Source organism: Tamandua tetradactyla, chromosome 25 (genome assembly GCF_023851605.1).
Source record: "Tamandua tetradactyla isolate mTamTet1 chromosome 25, mTamTet1.pri, whole genome shotgun sequence".
NCBI lineage: Eukaryota > Metazoa > Chordata > Mammalia > Pilosa > Myrmecophagidae > Tamandua > Tamandua tetradactyla.
The window spans coordinates 34,624,786-34,644,504 of record NC_135351.1 but is presented as its reverse complement, the minus strand read 5'-3'; the positions used below and the strand labels follow the sequence as shown (position 1 = coordinate 34,644,504).

Below are 19,719 nucleotides of genomic sequence, written 5' to 3'. Positions count from 1 at the left end.
TGCTCAGATATTCATGAATCGCTGCTTCTTCCAGCGCCGCTTTCTCTCTCCTTCTGCCTCTCTGGCGCGGCTCGCTCTCCCTCCCTCTGGCTTCAGCTCCGTCTTAATCCTTCTCCCAGCTGCTTAACTACAGCTCCCACTGGAACTTGCACAATCAAAAACAGCTCCGGTCTCGAGCAGCCTCCAGAAGCGCCTCACCTGGAGAAGAGCGGGCGGCTCCCCGCCGCGCAGCCTAGGTAGCTGGGGGCTGGGGAGACTCTTCTCTCCCGCTGGGGAGCAGCTGGAGCATCTCCCCGGAGACGTGCTGCATCCGGCCCGCCGGCCCGGGATCCTGGAGCCGGGATGCATCTGTTTCAGAGCAACGATGGAAAGAGAAAACCCACTGCCGGTGGCAACTGAAAGCCAGGACGGGTTGCTGCGGTAGCTGGTGCTGCAGGATGTGAGTGCAGAGCCGAGCCCCGCTAGATTCTCCATCCCGCTTCGTGAACTGTCCCCGGGGAGGGGACACCGGGGAAACAGAGGCACTCACCGAGCCGGCGCCACCCTGCATCCGTAACTGTGAACTCCCCCTGCGGAAAATGGTAAACAAAGACATGAATGGATTCCCAGTCAAGAAATGCTCAGCCTTCCAATTTTTTAAGAAGCGGGTAAGGACAGGTTTGGTTTGCTTCTTTTGTTTTCTGCTCTCCTCTTAAGTGTTTTGAACACTTGCCAGAGGTCAGTCTCTGGGCTTGGTTGGCAAACCCTTAATTTGCGCTGTGCTCCTGAATAGAAGTGATCAAGCAGGGAAATACACCTGCCGGGATGCAAATTTGTGGGAGGGGGAGTTTTGGAGGAGTTGCCTGGGGTGGAGGGGGTTGGGCTGGGATGTTTAAGGAGACTTTGGGCTGAGAAGGGCAATTTCTCAATTAGAATCAGGATTCCAAGGCTGCTTTAAAACGGAACTGGACCGAATACAGTCTGGCTTGTAAATTCCTCAGGGACTAATTCCGTAGCTGGCTCCCGCCCTGTCTCTCCTCTCCTCTTTGAAAGGTTCAACTTTTTCCGCATCTTTCGTTCACTCACTCTCGAGTGCTGCATTATCATCTTCATTCGTCAGAAGCTGTAGCTTCTGGCTTCCCAAATTCATCCAGCCAATACTTTGCTGCGTCTTTAATTATGCCATAAAGAGCTAAGAACTAGAGTGACCTTTTGCAGAAATGGTGGAATCCAGTGTTTTAAAGCCTCTGGTTCAAGTTGCTTCAGTTTTGGCTGGTATGAGCGCCTTTCTTTTGGGAAGAGAGAGCCGTGGGTGGTCTTGGATTTGAGTGATAATTCAGGGTTAGGCTGCTGTATATGTTAGTTCTTTAATTCCTTGTTTTTCCTTAATAATATGACGTTGGTTGTAAATGGCCAAAAAAAAGTTTTTCTTTTTTTTTCAGCAATAAACTAATTCATTGTGATAATAACACTGGTGATTACATAAATCTGCACAAGAGGAAGATAGGAGATAAATGGTTGTTCAGGGACTGATGACAGACTGTCTGATGGAACCTGCTTCTTAAGCGACCGACCTCTTCCAGCCCCCAGCTGCCCCAGTCCTGTTTAATAGCCCAAGGTCATTCCATCAAAATGGTTCTCTCCATTCATGCCTCCTTCCCTCCATTCAGGCCCTTTCTGCACTGCGCCTTCCCTTACCCCACCAGCAGAACAGAGAAATGCAGGCTGTACTGGACCACATGGGCCAGTCAGAGGCAGGGCTGGAAACCCTGGCAGCCCTCTGCCTTTGACTGAATTCTCATCAGGAAAGCCCAATCTTCCCCAAAGCCCGTGGACCCAAACATGTGCATAAAAAGCAACAGAAACATACGCACCTCCCTCCCCAGTCCTGACCATAGCTTGCATCATGGGGGTACCAGGCAATGTCTCTCGCTGGCAGAGCCCGAGTTGGTGCAACTCCATAGGACGCCACGGTCTTTATGAATTTGTCCCTGTGGCCAAAACATTTCTTTCCAAGAGGAAGTCCCTTTGTGCAAACAAATTTACAATGGAAAATAAATGTTTTGCTGATAAAAAGGCCACAGCCCATTCCTCAAGTGCTTCTTTTAGTTTAAACCCTCGAATCTATTTTTATTTATTTATTGGTATCCTGAATCAACCAAGGAGCTCTCAAGTAGATTTTTTAAGTTGTCTCTTATTTTCTTTGCTCTGGAAACGTACTAATAGAAATTGAATTAACCATCTGGTATTCTGCTTAAAAGCATAATTTATCAGGAGCCTTCAGTTGGTGCCTTGGATTTTGCAAATAAGGACAAGCCAGTGTACTGATGTCTGAGTATATGGGAGTGAAAGAAGTTTACAGTAAGATAACTGGCAGAAGGCCTCATTGGTCTCTGACCTGGGTTTTTGGGTTGCTTGGGTTGGATCAGAACCCCCCTTGCCTCTGCTCCCTGCAGGCAGCTCTTCAAGGAGGGTCAACCAAGCCGGCGCCTCTTATCATCGACTCATTGAAAGTCAAGGATAACTTCCTTAATTTTTGTTGACTGTGGCATATTCCACAGTTCTCTCTTCTAAAAGTTCATTTCCATTTGCACCATGACTTTGTCTTGTGTTTTGCTTTATTTGTTAGATTTTTAACGGCACAACTAATATTTAAATTGGTGTGTAAAACATTGAAGCCATACCTCAGTACCCCCTACCTCCCCCAGTTTTCCTCTTTTCTCTGTTCCTATTTTGTCCAGACCCATTCCATACATTTACATACATATTCATAGACTATATAATGCCTTTGTTTTCAGCAAAGAATAAGCCATTTTTCCTATATTCTATTGTTGAAGTTCCACACATTTCTGCATAATTTATTTTTAACCTAGCTAGACAGTCTTACAAAGTGAACCTTTGTCTTGTGCCCACATCTTGGTGAACAGACCTTGGGGTGGGATTGGGAAGGAGGAAGCATAGACATTTGTTTAGGGCTCACTAAAAAGACTGAGGTTTGAACCCAAATTTTGGTGTCAGGAAGCTTAAATGCTGCTTCCAAGGCCTCAGAGACATTCCAAGGACAGCATCACGAACTTATAAAAATAGAAGATAGATTCTCTGTCCTTGTAACTGTCCACAGTTCATTCATTTAGGCAAGTGAGCCTAGCCATGATTTATTGCACGCTGACCGTGCTTCAGGCACTGTGGGCAAGTACTTTACATATATCAATCGTGTTTATTCCCCACAGTAACCCTACAAAGTAAGAACGGCTAATAGCTGTGGAAAATGTGGGTTGGAGAGGTTAAACTATGTGCCCAAGGTCATTGCTAAAAACTAGCAGACTTGGGAAAGAAGTCCCGGGATGAGCCGGGACCCAGTATCATGGGACTGAGAAATCCTTCTTGAACAAAAGGAGGAAGAGAGAAATTAGAAAAAATTAAGTTTCAGTGGCTGATACATCTCAGAGTCAAGAGGTTATCCTGGAGGTTATTCTTATGCATTATATAGCTATCCTTTTTAAGTTCATACTGTATTGGAGTGACTGAAGGAAAGTACCTGAAATTGTTGCGCTGTATTCCGATAGCCTTGATTGTTGAAGGTGATTGTATAATGATATAGCTTTTACATTGTGACTGTGTGATTGTGAAAACCTTGTGTCTGATGCTCCTTTTATCCAGGGTGTGGACAGATGAGTAAAAAATAAGGAAAATAAATAGACAGATAAATAAATAAGAAGGGACTAAGGGTAAAAAAAAAAAGTAGGTAGATTGAAAAGAGGGAGGTGTAAGGGCTATGGGACATAGGAGTTTTTTCTTTTTATTTTTTTTCTGGAGTGATGCAAATATTCTAAAAAGGATCATGGTGATGAATACACAACTTCATGATGATATTGTGAGCCATTAATTTTACACCATGTATGGACCACATGTGTTGAAGATTTCTCAATAAAAAATATAAAATAAAAAGTAGCAGAGCTAAAATTTAAACCTTATTTTACTGCAAACTTCTATCTTTAACACAGACTTTTTATTTCAAACCACCCTCCTTTGTTTTTTCCAGAACTGTCTTTTTTTTCCATATGAATGTATACACATATATATGTACTCAGTTAATAAAACCCTTAAAAGTAGACAGACCTCAGCACGGAGCCCTCCCCAGGTCTAGCTTTTAGGCATTGCAGCGACTAGAAGCAACCTGGAAACAGCTTCTAGGAACACAATCCAAAGACACAGACCCGATGCTAGTTCCACAAAATCCTTAGAATTTATGTTTTCCACCTTCAAGTTTTAAGAGCTCAACCAGACCAGCTTAATTTCATTTAGCTGAGAAGTGCTAAACTAAACAAAATAGGAGTTCTACTTTCATTCTCTATGTGTTGATGATTAGGTAGCATGAGATGCCTATGGATTAGGTTTTATTTTTAGTCTCCAACAATTCATTTAAATGAATGGAAAATGTCCTTGTTAGTCTTGTCCTCACAATCCAAGAGCTTGAAAAGGGATGGGTTGATTTTGTCCCAGTCCAGGGTTCAAATTTTTACATAATGACTCACAAAACACAAACAAAAGGCGTTGTCTTCAACTTGATAATCGTTTTTGTAAATATACAAGGTCTACAAAAGACTTCTATATTCGCGATAATATTCTTTTACAAAAATTTCAAAGGGTATCTAGACAAATAGAATTTTGGATTTGGATGTCCCTTAGAAATCCTCTAATTCGTCTTTCCCATTTTAAAGATGAGGAAACCAAGTGTCTTGCTGGAAAATCACGGACTCGAGCTGCCAGGCCTCAGGTTGGAGTTTCCACTTCCAGATTTCGTGCACTTTCCTCTGCCTTATATTGTCAATAAAGCGTCACACCTGATTCATTCATTCTTTCAGAAAGGAGTGGGAACAAAACACAGCTTTGTCTCCATAGAACTGATTGCCCAGTGACTACCAGCTTTGACAAGGCACTTCTGTATTGACTCAGAATGTCATGATTAAGTGTATTTGAACAATTCCTTACATTGTTCTATGGTAACAATGATTTTATAGCAATAACTATTGTTTATATAGCACCAATATTGCTGGGCACTGTTCTTAAGCCTATTAACACATTTAAGTACTCACACACTCAAAACATGGGGGAAGTCATTATTATCCCCACTTCACAGATGAGGAAACTGAGGTCAAGGAACATCCCCTAGACCCTACAGCTACTCATAGTAGAGTCAGAATTTGGATCTAAGCACGTGACTCTGGAGCCAATGTCCTTAACCTCTACACCCTCTTGGATTGTTAAACCTTCCAGGGTTTGCAATCCGAGAACTGAGAAGGTATGCCCACCCCAGGGGAACAAAACGAAGGGTTTCAGGATGCTTAGCAGAGCAGAGAAATGAAATTAAGCTCCCCTGGAGTGGCTGTCCTCCCCTGAGTCCATAAACTCCAACTCTGTGCCTTCTGTTTGCCGTTATCCTTCTATTATGTCTGCTTAATGCATCAGAATTGGAATGATAACAAAGGCCCTTTTCTTATGCAAAATTCTTGATGTCTCCCCAGAGGGCTAGCATTTATCGAGTGCTTCAGGTCAAGCACTGTTCAAAACACTTTATTCATATGATCTTCACAATAACTCCCATTATGTCCATCTTCTAGCCAAGGAAATGGAGGGTCAGAGAGGTTAAGTAACTTGTCCAAGGTTGCAGAGCTGTTAAGTGGTGGAGCCAGAATTCTAACTCAGCAGTGGGCATCAGCAAGACCCGTCTATTCACTTGCATGGCTCTAGCCTGCTGCCGGGGCCAGGGCGGCCGGCACTGCCACATGCCTGGCTCTCCCTGGTTGGAAACGGCACTTGTGGACACAAGCCAGAGAGGATTATATCTTATTTTTGCCACAGCTCTGAAGAGTAAGGGAGTCATATTTCCAAGTGACTCCATGGGCAGTGGATATGCTTTCCAACAGATCAGAAGTCTGTCTTTTTCCCAAGATAAATTTGATCATCCTTCCTGGAGATTCCTGGGGACTCTAAGGGTGTCTACCTAAAATCTGAGCTGCTGGAGCCCTTCCTGTGTGGGCTCCCACTGCACAGCACAGCACCCAGTGATGCCCGGCTGTAATATTAGGACTGTTTACTTGCCTGTAGCTCCCACAGGGCTTCCAGAGAGTCCTTAAGGATAGGGATCCACTTACCTGCTCACTACATCATACCCTACTTGTCAACCCATATTCGCTAAATGACAGTGTGAATAAATGAGTGAGTGAATCCCTTAATTAGCTTCACTCAAAATCATCGTTGTCTTCTCTTCCTCTTTTCTTGAAACAGAGTAATGCTTTAAGAATCTAAAGCATTTTAGTTGTCTCCATGTTTAGATATGGATTATATATAAATTAAGACTGACAATCTCAATCAGGTTCAAAGACAAGTTGTCACTATCCCTTATGTGACGGCAGGTTCTTTGGAACCTCAACTTCAGCTTGTTGGCTGACCCAGTGACCACACCACCACTTCTCTTCTCCTGTAATGCTCCTCCCGACAGGCCAAGCAAGGCAGAGTGTTCATTCACTTACCTCTTTTCATTTACCTTGGTCTAAATCACTAGTTTCAGCATCCAACACAGTATCTACATCAGGTAGTCTCCCAGGCAGAAACCTAAAAACATCTTTCAGTGGTTTTTTTCCTTTCATTTTTCAGTGTGGTCTTGGGAGCCACAGAGTGTAAAGAAGAGTTTGAACTCAAGAAGCCTTTCCCACTTATACCACCAAATCAGAGGGATTGGGACTGGGTGAACTCTGCGGCTGGGTTTGACTGAGCTGGGGAATTGCTGTTCCCTAGGGCAGGTTAGGGCTAGAGCCCTTCTCTTGCAGTAGAGGTGGCCTCAGTGCCTCTCCTAGAGCTCTAGGAGAGCTAAGTTCTTACTGCACTACAGTGCTTGGGAAATGCTTTGAATGGAAAGTGTTGAATGGAAAGTGTAGCAGATTTCCATGAAAGTTCTATTGTTTCAAGAACAGGTGTTGAAGTGTTGGTGTTACATATACTACCAGAGTAAGAAATGTTCTGAGTGCTCCCATACTGTTTGATCTGTGAGCACTTAATAAGGTAAAGCACAGCCAAAATGGGGGAGAAGTCATGGAAGCACATGTCCTAGGCAGGAGATTTCAGATTACAAAAGCAGGAGGAGAAGAACTGCAGTGGATCAGTGGAAAAGTTTAATTGGTAATTTAGGTCAAGCTAAAGAGAGTTCACTCAAGGAAATGTTGTGGAAGCATATTTATAAAATGTGAGTTTTTCATAATAGATACCGGTTAGTACTTTAGAAGTAAATCCAAAGAGATCGATAGTAAGCGTCAGCATTCTTTACATTGGCAGATAAGGAGACGCTTCCCCACTTAACCAACTAACCAGAGTCTTAGCTTCTAGCAAGTTTGGATGTGGAGTTGTTGACTCCTCATTAGCATAAGGATAAGGACTTTTTTCCCTTCCATGGGGTTTAAGAAAATAAGGTCCTGAGCAAACGGTTCCTCCAAAGGACTTGGGCTAGACGAAATGTCTCTCTAGGGATCTGCACTCTTTTTGTTGGCAAGACAAAGTGCTCCAACCCTTGGTGTCACCCCGTCCTTCTGGCCTCCAGATGAGCAGGACAGTGGCAGCAGCCTACTCCTGTCCCAGGGCTAAGGGTAAGCTCACCCTGCATGTGGCCGGGTTTCTCTGCGGGGCCCCATAGTGATGCTGGCGAATTTATAAAGAGAAATGGCGTGTGGGAGGAGGAGGAAAATAGAAAAAGCAGAGAACAAGGCAGGTGCTTTGGCATGCTCCTCTAATGCCAGGCATTTGGAGATGGGGTTAATGTTTCAGTTTGTTTACTCTCACACCTGTTTCTTTATAGCATTCTGAAGTGACTTCCCAGGTATTTACAACAAAGGGCAATGAAAATCAGGGTGTAGCCAGGTGCAAGAAGAGTCAGTGGTGCAAACTGCCAAAACCCTACTCTAATCGCTCTTCAGAGTCTGCTGAAACATTTTTCTGGGAAGAGTCCACGCAGCTACTTCTAAAGTCTACGTCTCTTTTCCTTTCCTAGGTTAGGGAACTCACCCAAAGTGCCATCTGCCACTTGGGAAATGATAGGACATGTTCTTCTCTCCTTTCTCTTTTTCTCTCTCTGTGGAATTCTTGGGAGAATAAGGTCAGGTCAAGGCAAAAGAGAGAGAAAAGCCTAAAATAAAATACACCTTATGCTACATTATCATTGAACCTTGAAAATGTTATGCCTAGTGAAATTAGGCAGCCTAAAAGCATAAATCCTGTATGACTCCACTTATATGAAATATCTAGAATAAGCAAATTCATGAAGACAGAAAGTAGATTAGAGGTGACCAGAAGCCAGGGAGAAGACTTTGCTGGGAGCTACTGCTTTAATAGGTACTGAGTTTCCATTTGGTGGGATGATGAAAAGTGTGAAAACAGATAGTGGTAGTGGTTGAACAACATCGTGAATGTAATTGATACCACTGACTTGTGCATTAAAAGTGGTTAAATTGGCAAAATCTATGCTGTGTATATTATACCACTATTTTTTTAAAAAGTACCCCTAACTCGCACCCCATGGAAAACAGAGGAATCCTATCCTACCTCAGATGCTCACAGGGCCTCAGTGAACTTCTTGGCAACTCTGAGATTTTTAGGTCCTAGTTTAGTATCTATAAATAGCAAGATGGGAAGAGTTCCCAAAGAGTTAAAATATATGAAGATGCAAGTCTCTCTAGGGCACCAGTAACGCCCAGTGGCAGAAAACACTAAAGCGAATAGTTTAGAGAATGAAAAATAAGCAAGAATGTTTATTTTCAATGTTTATTATCTTCGAATGTAATGATTTTTTTCCTATAGATTGAGCTTTCTGGAAATTGACCAAATTTCTTTTGAACACTACCTCTTTCTGGACCAATAATTATTTGGGTTCGATCATGGGAAAATTATGGGAAGGAAAATTAAGAGGAGATGGCTTCCAGGGTAATTGAAAAGACCAGTGTAAGCCCAAGTAAGAAACCTGAGAGTGGAGCGGTACAAATGTCCGTAAAGACACGCCCAATGGACCCTCTCTAGGGTTCTCATTTGGCTTCTTGGAGACCTAGAATATAAACTTCCCGAGGACAGGGATTTTGTCCTACTTGCTCTTAGCTCTGTGTGAGTAGCCCAGCACTTGGTACATATAGACATTAATAATATTTGTTTAAAGAATCACTAACAGCAATTTAATCAGAGAGTTGGGGAGGAGGCATCACATATAATTCTAGTATCATTACCTAATTCTATAGAGAGGGTACTGATGAAGAGAAGTGGTAAGAACTTATAATCACATCTTGGAGTGATTTTCCTTGCTTCAAGAATGCTTTGGCACTCTAACAAATAAAAACAAAGAAAAAAACACACACAAAAAAATAAGAAGCTAAGACTTTAATGAATCAATATATTCAAAAGCAGGTAATGAAATCCATTTTTGTGTGGTTAAGCTCGGTAGAAACTGTATTTGAGCACTGAGCTCTAAACTGGGTTCTATTTTGATGATGAGTGTGGTAGTTTTACAGTACTAAATGTAAATAATTAAAAGGAAGAAACAGTTGTAAGAAACTAGGGGCTTAATTTATGATCATCCATTTATTTCCATCTGATTCACTATGATTAAAAAGAAAAGATGAATGAATACATTAATGATTTACTAGAGAAATGTGGTTAATGGAATTATAAAGTTTGAGAAGTTAAGAGATATCAGAGAGTGTTTCTATGACATTTAATTCATGGAGGCAAATTATGGAATTTCTAATCCATCTTTTGGGTAGAAAGTAAAAAAAAAAAAGAACCTCTGGAATATGTCTCTGATTCTGATTTTCACTGGAAAATTGAGGCATTTCCTTTCCTGACCGTTGAAGCTCTGTTTATATCTGAACTGGAACAGCCCCAACAAGAGGGACTCTAAGATACAATTTTTAACTTTGCTAAAATTGTAGATTATAGAAAACATCAAATATTACAGATCGTCTATAACATTATTGATTGGCAGATGAAACAGAAAGGTTTAGCAGACAAGAATAAAAAATTAGCCCTGAATATTATTTAATAAAGCTTAAGGAGCTCAGTAGCTGATAGGATGTGTAGTGTAGTATTTAGGAGCTTGCAACTAAATAATAATGATCCGTAAATGAATTTCTCCCTCATAAATCTCCACAATGAACGTCAATGTAATTGCTTTTGCTTTCAACCAGTAAACCTCAAAGATTAAATGTTACATTGTAACAACTAGAACTGGGTTCACTGTGTGCAGGGCCTCAGCTATCAGTTTTGGCAAAGCAGTCTTATCTAATTTATTTGCCTGTTCGTCAACTCTTACGTAAAAAGGCCCACACCTTTTCTGCATTGCCACTAATAAGATGATGAAACCATCGCTGATAATCAGTCTTTTCCCACAAAAAGAACACTTCAAATCAGGCATTTGAGATTATCCCTTCAGATCGCATCCCAATCAGATGGAATTTCAAAATGTGTGATTTCTTTCTCAATCTGATAGCTTGGCAGTTACCAGTTGTAGTGTATATTTCATTCTTTTCCAAAGGATCAGAGCAATGAACATTTCTAATGATACCTCCCAGCCTAAGGTCGGTATCCTGCAAATAACAGATTCAGATTTTATTCACATTTCATGTTGAACTTTATTCAATTTTTCATTCTCAATAGCCAACATGAATGGAGCCTCTCTAGGTGTCCACAATTGTGGTAGGGATGGGGATATAAGAAATATGATCCCTTCTCTCTCCCCAGCCCATCCTTCCCTAGAATTTGAATCTTGACACCCTCTTACATGCTTTTTTGTTGTTGTTGTAGCGCAGGCCAATTTGTAGTTATATATTGATGTGGCTATTTAATTAATGTCCTTAATATTAATTAATGTCCTTCTAGACTATGATTTCTGTGACAGCAGAGACCTTCTCTCTCTTTTGCTTACTGATACTTCCCATTTTATCTACAGGGCCTGGCACCTGGTGCTTATCAACAAGTAACTATTGAAACAAATAAAATATAGGTAATTAGGAAACTCTGATCTATGGATGAGGGGGAGGGGAGTTAATCAAAAGTCCACATAGAAATTAAATTCCTTTACAGCATATCGAGAACATTTACTGTTCTCGATAAAGGGATCCTCATAATAAACTGCTCCTATCATTAAGCAGTAGATTAAAGATTTTTCTTTTCTGAAAGAAACCACATTTAGCATTGATAAAATCCTTCAGGTTCGTCTCAGTTGCCAGGAAACTCAAAGCTAAATTGAAAGGTAAATCCCAGTGAACAGAACAATTTAGACAAATCTTTGGGCATAACTCCTCAATTTGTGAATTTGGTTTTGACCTTGTATTTGGTGGGCTTTTTTTTTTTTTTTTTAACTTTCCTGTTATGTGAATCTCATTATAAACTGCTTCCAATGTTTTTGCAAGTAAGGGAGAAAGCATATGAGCTAAATAAAAAGGCAACCATCGGAGACCAATTCCAAATATAAAAGTAGATGATCACTGCCTTGCTAACATGCCTCTATGATGATAAAAGGCATGCACAGAAGATATCTCCTTCTAAAAGTATCAAGTGCTTCTCGCCTGGGTTTCCTTCTTGACTATGTTTGCCTCCAATCAGATGAAATTAATCCCTGGACCACAGTCAGCTTTTTAACTGTAGGTTTATTATCTCAAATATGCAACAAAGACTCAAAGTAAAACTATGGGAATGTTTTCTGTTTGTCCCATCAAACTATAGCATAATTTCCAAATGGTATCCAGCTGTACTGAAGTTAGTCTACCTAATGTTGCCTAACAAACTACCTGAAACTTAGTAACCAAAAAGCAACCATTCTATTTGCTCACAGTTCTGTGGGTTAGGGAACTGGGTGGACTCACTCCACAGTCCTGCTGCAAGTGCCCTTGGCTGAGGTCACTCACTAGTCTGCATTTGGCTGGTGGCTGGGTTTTACCAGGAAGTCCAAGGAAGCTTCACTCTCAAGTCTGATGCCTCAGGGAGTCTCTATCCGTCTCTCTCTCCACCAATGCATCCTCCCAGCATGGTGGTCTTAAGATGGTCAGACTTCTCGGGTGGCTGTTATCTTCCAAGAGGAAGTGTCCCTTAGACAGCAGACAGCAGCTGCAGATTTGTTCAGGCCAAGCTCCAGAATTATACCACGTCACTTCTACTGCGTTCTGTTTATCCAAAAAAAAAAAAAAGTCACAGGATCAGCCCACATTCAAGGGGAGAGGTGATAAATTCCACCTCTCAATGAGAGGAGTGGCAAAGTGAAACCATCCAAATGTATGAATGTTTCTGTTTATTCCACTAAAACATAATTTTCCAAATTGTATCCAACTGTACTGAATCCATCTAAGCTTTTTAAAATTATTTTTGATTACACACAAAAAGTAGGAGAAATTATAAACTAGTTTTTTTAAACTTTTTATTTTGAAATTATTTCAAACTTACAGGGCTGTTGTAAAAATAATATCGAACCCATACAGAGAACTCCAACATACCCCCACTCAGATACTCAAATCCATCACCTTTTAATATTTTGACACATTTTCTTTCCTTTTTCCTTTCTTTCTTTCCTTCCTTCTTTCTTTCCTTTCTTCCTTCCTTCCTTTCTTCCTTCCTCCCTCCCTTTCTTCCTTCCTTCCTTTCTTTCTTTTCTCTCTCTCTCTCATCCTCTCTCCCTCCCTCCCTTCCTTCCCTTCTTTTTCTCACTTTTATGGATTCTTACTATAGCATCAGACAAACCCAGTTGGGACTTTTACTACATTACTTTCTAGCTTTGTGACACTGGGCAAGAGACTCACTGTTCTAAACTACCTTGCCTGTCTGTAAAATGGGTTAAATTATAACACCTGCTGTCTGAGGATTGAAGCGCAGAATGCATATAAATCCTTTAGCCAGTGCTGGTACATTCTAATCCCACAACTCATGTTAGATATTATCAAGCATACCTCCAAATTATGACCTAGTTTTATGGCCTGCTTTCTAAACTTTCTGTTGTGGTGTAAGTTGTGATTTTGTTCTCGGGTCTCCTGGCTGCCCTGAATTCTCTTTGCTTTAGTATTTTACTGTTTAAAGGTCATTTCTCCAAAGACCTCTGCACTGTCAGCAGGCTCCCACTTTTATTGAGTTATTTAGTTGTTTCCAGAGGCTTAGGAACCAGTGAACATAATTAATTTATCTTCTAGAAATACTGTCCCTAGAGCAACTGCAAAGGTCTGCCTTCATTGCCAAAAGGGTATTTCATTTCCACAGGATCTCATTAAATCAAACAATGCCAAATTAACTCTGCTTTCTTGGTTCCATATGCACAAAGCACAGAGGGAGGAAAAAAAACACCAAACCCTTATGTTCCACCCTATAATCAGCTATTGATGAACTTCTATTTGAATGTAATAAATTTAATGGGAAGTTTTGTTTTCTAATCTGTCTTGCCAGATGCCAAGTCCAGACTTGAAATCCATTTGAAACTCAAAATCATTATTCATGTGACTCATCGACACTCTGAAATGACCTTTAAAATCCTTTTATTGCTCCCCTTTCACTAAACTATTTCTTACTGATGGTTCAGAAACTTGTATTAGGAGACATTTCATCAACTTTTATTTTCTTTAACTCTGAGATTGGACTCTGGCATTCTGTCTTTCTTCTGTCATGCCCCATCTGTCCCATCCTCTATTTGCTTTTGTTGGCCATGTCCACTGTGGCCCACTCCCCGGGAAACTCAGTTGTAGATGCTGTGGCCCCAAGGTCTTCAGTTTCTCCTCCTACCCTGGGCTCCTGTCTTAACTTCTCTTTAGGTTCCTTCTACTCTATCCAACCTCTACCATGGGGGGGAGATTCCAGGTTAATCCTCAGCTAGCTTGCCTCTCTCCCTCTTACCATCTCTTTTCTCTCTCACTCTGGTTCTTGATCTTTCTCACCTGCCCCTCGCCTTCTACCACACACACATAAATGCATTTGTTCCTGTGCTTTAAATACAGCCCATTTATCTTCCCCATGTTGGTTGGTTCTTTGAACGCCCTTTTCCTGTTCCCAGATGTGTACTTAATATTTCCATTGAAATTTCTCACACACTCTTTAAACTAATCATACCCCAAATTAAACTCTTGATCCTCCTTCTTACTTAATTATGTTCTTTCCCCAATTTTCCCCATCTCAGTAAAGGAAACTGCCATCTACTAATTTGTTAGATGCAGAAACCTAGAAATTATTCCACCTTTTCCTCTGACGAACATTCAATTCATCAGCAAGTCCCACTGTTGTTATTTCCAGAACAGACCTAAAAAATTCCCCTTCTCTCTTTTCCAGGATGTACGTGTTGGTAAAAGCCACTGCCATCTTCAGCTTGAGACCTTTAAGAGCCTCCTTTATTCCTTTCTCCCTGTTTTCTCTTCCTGTACCTTTCCCTGCCTTGCCTTCCCTGGGAGAGGCCGCAGCGTTCTGGAAGAGAAGTGTGCTTTTGCTGGGGAAACAAGCCTTTCAGAGAGGAAAAGACTTCCCTACAGTTATAGGGAAGTTGTTTGTGGCAATAAACTCTCCTCCTCTCTCAGATGCCAATAGTTTTGTTTCTTTTTTTTTTTCCAAACTAAAGAAACATTTTGTTTAGAAAAGAATTAAGATTCTCTTTAGAATAGCTGGTGTTAATTAATATGCTTTGGCTTAAATTACATCATCCATCTCTAGCTCCCTCAAGACAAAGAAGTCACCAGGACTGGAAAAGTACCAGAGGCTCCAAAATCCTGTTAAAAAGAAATGCCTAATTCTTTCTTTGAAACTAGAATAAGCAGACATATCCAACCTTTGAGTATTTCCAGATTGGAATTTTTTTTTTAAGTGGTTTACTAAAGCCAGAGTACAATAAAGATTTTATTTTGATTTTTCTTTTTAAAATTTTTATTTTTAAATAATTTCAACTTTACAGGAGAGTTCAAACGTAAAACAAAACCCACACAGAAAACTCCAATATACCCTCCACCCAGATATACCTACTTTTAACATTTGCCACATTTGTGGTTTCATTCTACCTATCTATCCATCTAATCTTCTAAACATTTGAGAGTAGATCATCCCCCTCATGACACTTGAACACATCATACGGTCATGTACATTTCCTAAGAACAAGGATATTCACTTATGTAACTACCTTGAGTAGAGTTATCAAGTTCAAGAAATTAAAAGTTTATAGACTAGGCTCTGATTTTATTCATATGTCCCCAGTAATGTCCTTTTGGACTTTTCTCCTGCATTATTAGATCCAGCCAAGGGTCGTGCGTTGCACTTAATTGTCACAGTGCTGGTTTCAGGGACCATTCTTTTATTCATGGGTTTTACTATAAGTCAGATAAGCACTTTGGATGGTTTTTTCAAGTCCTCCATACTCTGGACACATCACCACACCCAACCTCACCTCTCACACGCCTCATACCCTCTGACTCTATTATCTCAGGAATGCCCTGGGCCTCCACCCCCTCATTCTTGCTGTTTTTTGACCTGAAATGTTCTTTTCTCCCTCACACTTCTCTCCCCACCCCAGTCAGCTAAATCCTACTTATATTTCCAAACCCAGATCTAGTCCTACTTGGCCCATGAAGCTTGTCCAGCTCTTATGAATTGCACAGATTACTCTCTTTAAATTCCTTTCAACTCTTAGTAAATACTGTCATACAATTTTAGCCACCCTTTATTGATTGATAATAATATACAAGCAAAGCTAACATTTTCATGGCACTTGACTGACAAAAGTACCAGGAATTTACTCCTTCACATCTCACAGCTCAGGAATGCAAGTATTCTTAGCCTTGCTTTACCAGTGAGGGGGCTGAGTCAGAAAGGTGAAGAAATTTCTCCTCGATCACATAGATAGGAAGACCCAGGTCAACAGATGATATATGAGGTTCTCTTTCCATTACATCACATCATTTCTCTGGCCATCAGAGTAGGTTTTCAGTGGGCATCTGGTGCTGACCATCTATTACTGTAGGAATTTCAGAAAACAGAAAATGGAGTTCATTGTTCTCAGGCCAGCATTGTCATATTCTTTGGTCTAGGAGTAGAAAGGAATTCACTTTGGCTACTTCTGCCTTACAAATAACATTTGTGAATACCTTACAAATCCCCCTCTCATCTCCCCATTGACCCATCCACACTGCCACTTCCCTAGCTCTGTTTCCTTCATCTTTCCATAGACAACTCCCTCTGCCTCCTAATTGGCCTCCTGCTGCCAGTCTACCCTATGGAGGCATCCACACTGCAATCTAGAAGAGCTTTCTAGAAAAAACATGCATCAGAACTTGACTCTCAGTATGAAGTCCCAATTTGTTGGCATTGCATGTAAAGCCTCAGTGATGGGGCCCTCTCTGGCCCTCATCTCTTTCTCTTTCTCGTTCTTCCCCTTTTTCTTCCACTGAACTCCATTCTTCAAGCCTGCTGAATGACTTACTCTTCCCCAACTGCACCATCCTGCTGCAAGCCCAGGGGCCTGAAACTGCTATTCTTGGTCCCCCCAAGAGATCTGTGGACAAAATTTAGAAACTTGGTTGAATAGAAATTACCTATGTGTCTCCACTCACCTCTCATTGAAATTTAGCACTTCTTCCAGTTATGAATGTAGCATCAAACCACAGTGGTATTACTAGGACTGGTGATTTTGTCACTGATAGAAATCACAGCTGTTCTCAGAGTATATGATAGTTGCTGAAGGGACTGCAGTCAATCATTTATGCTCACCACTCTTGAGAAATTAAGCTATCAGCCCTCCTCTAGTCCTTGTTCTCTGATACGTTGATAAAGAAGCACATGTAGTACTAAAAGGCTCTCAAAAAATATTTTGCTATCTGTATTAGTTTAGTATAATTGGTTTCCTGCGTATTTCATTTTAATTATTAAAATTACATTCTAAGAAGGTGTGCTAGTTTGAAGCTGTTCTGTACCCCAGAAAAGCCATGTTCTTTTTCCTAGTCCAATCTTGTGGGGGCAGACTTTATTTGGGTGGGATCTTTTCATTTAAGTTCTTTCCAAGGAGATGTGGCCCACCCAATTGTATGTGGGACCTTTTGCTTAGGTGGTTTCCATGGAGATGTATCTCTGCCCATTCAAGGTGGGTCTTAATTCACTTAGCCCTTTAGGAGGAAACATTTTGGAAAAAGCTCAGAGTGTGACACACACAGAAACATTTGGAAATTCAGAGAGAAAATGCCCCCAGGGAAGCCGTTTGAAACCAGAAACCAAAGGACTATCAGACGCCAGCAACATGCCTTCCCAGATTGGCCTTCTTGAGTCAAAGTATCTTTATCTGGATGCCTTATTTGGAAGTTTTTATGGTTTTAGCACTGTAAACTTGTAATGCAACAAATTCCCTTTATAAAAGGTGCCCCATTTCTGGTATGTTGCATTTCTGGCAGCACGAATAAATCAAAACAGAAGGGATCCATAGGTTTCACCACGCTGTTGGAAGGGGACCTGGCTCTCTCCTTGGAATGTCCTTTTGACCTTGAGCTACATGGTCTTGACCTCGCCAGCACCCACTCAGTCAGGGCTCGGTTTAAAGGTGAGCCCTTGAAGGCTGTTCTCCCTGGCCCTCCAAGCCTGGAAGCCCCTTGCACGTTTCCTGAGCACTGAGCTTGCCTCCTCTGTGGCCCTGATCCCACTGTGTACAATGACCTTCATACTGGAATGCCCCAAGTGCACATACACTCCCTGAGGCCAGCCCTGTGACTTTGACTTTGTTATATTCTCAGGCATTGGCTGTTTCATATTGGCTAATTCTCAGCCCCTCGTAGCACAGCAACCCATTAGGAGCCATTCATGCATTCACACAGCTAGTCATTGAGTGTCTACTTAGTCCCAGGGACTGCTCTAGGCACTGGGGATGATACAGACAGAAATGCCTGCCTGTGACACTTATATTTTCAAAGGATAGGCTGGGGCTGGAGGCCAGATATGCCTTGCTACTATAGGGGGAGCCATCCATTTCATGGTGGGTGGAAATAAATGTGCAGCTGCTATAACGTATATTGCTAAATTCCCAAGGACCCCTGCCTTTCCTTCACCCAGCCCCTCCTGGGCATACCATATAATCCATGGCGATATCCCCAAGAGGAATACTAGGGTCTCAAATTGTTCTTTCCAATCTGTTATTTATTTTCCTATGTCCAAACTACAGTTTGACATAAGCAGTTTTCTGCCGTGCAGCATCAAGGAATATAAGGTCATTTTAGGCAGCAAAGACTAGCTTTTGAAAATCAGGTAATTATGTCTGATTTATGTCTTTGGTGTCTCCACAAATCACCTTAATATCCATGCTTCCTTGGGTTTGGCTTTATACTGTTTGATTTTCTCTATTTTCAAAATTAATCAATTTGGATTTCCAAGCTAATTGTAATCTTTTTACTAAGTGCCTTAACTTCTGTTTTTTTGACATTTAAATACAAGTTTTATTAATGTAATTATTTTGAAACCTTAAGGTTTAAAGGATTGATATCAAAGTTAGATCTAAACAATGTTAAAACAACTGGTTATAAAGTGAAAACTTTATATCAAGGCTATTTTGGCTTTACAGTGTCAATCATCCAGCCTAGCTGAATTTTGTTACTTTTCTTTGTAATGGTCAATGGATAAATACAGATTTTCTACTACTTCTGTTCGCCTCAAACCTAAAAGTTTCCACTGTTGGGAGAATAGCAAAGACTCAAAAAATATTAAGTCTAATATTTCTTTGTATTATCATCTTAATTCGCTGTAAAATTTATTAGGATTATTTAGGATTTAAGATTTTACAAATCTTTTTCAATGAGATAGTGAGAATTATACCACCCATTCGAAACTGGCAAATTATAAGCCATCGTAATTTATCAAAATTCTAAAGTATAAATTACCAGAGCTTAGTTTTCTTCAGATATTGAAACTATTCTGTCCCTCTTCTCACCTTCTTCTCCTGTGACCCTCAGATGTAAACATGGAGTTTAGCTGAGAACACAGCCTAGCAAGAGGTACACCATTTAATTTTTAAGATGATATGCAACTTAGAGAATATTCATTCTTGACAGTGGTTCTGCCACTTAACTGTACTCTTCTGGTCTTTTTTATTCTGCCAAATGGGAACCCTTTGACATTTCAATCCTTGGGAAGATCTATTGGTACTTTTAACATTCTGAGAAAAAGGAAATATTTAAATGACTGCTAAATCAGAACACTTGATTGGAGAAATGGCCAGTTGAAGTATTTTAAAGTCAGTTATGTCAAGTGCAGAGAATTTTTAAAAGCCATTTCTTTCATAAGTCAGATGGATTTGGGATGTTTTTCATCTTTTTTTATTCTTCTATTTCCCTATCCCTACTTAATTTAATGCTTATAAAATGATTCCTTCCCCTGTGACATGTACAGGTTACATGTACATGTTTTTGTCATGGAATCCATTTGTGCAGAGTAGTGAAATCTTAAATTACAATTAAAAGGAAAGAATTAACTTATTCAGGTCTCACTTTCCTCATCTGTAAAGTGGCAAAACATTCCTTCCAGCTCTAAGAGAGTGTGATTTCTGGGCAACGGTTGGCTCTCGTGCGGTACCTCATGCTAATGCACACATCCATCGCCTTCAACGCAGGTTCAGTACACGACCTGATTCATTCTCACCTGAACCTTCATAGGGGTCTTATAACAGGGCCCTCCAACACCTCTCTCTCCTTACTCCAAACTATCCCACGCTTGGCTGAGCTGCAG

At 40.8% G+C, this 19,719-nt stretch overlaps 1 protein-coding gene across 1 annotated transcript in view; it reads left to right on the top strand.

Annotated features, from left to right (window-relative positions):
- Positions 1-264: 264 nt before the first annotated feature.
- The window catches only part of SGK1 (serum/glucocorticoid regulated kinase 1), a 115,423-nt gene continuing 95,968 nt past the window's right edge, over positions 265-19,719 (top strand). Inside the window, exon 1 of the mRNA XM_077144054.1 lies at positions 265-647. Coding sequence (XP_077000169.1) covers positions 579-647 — 69 coding nt within the window. The 5' untranslated portion in view covers positions 265-578. The remainder of the gene's footprint in view (positions 648-19,719) is intronic.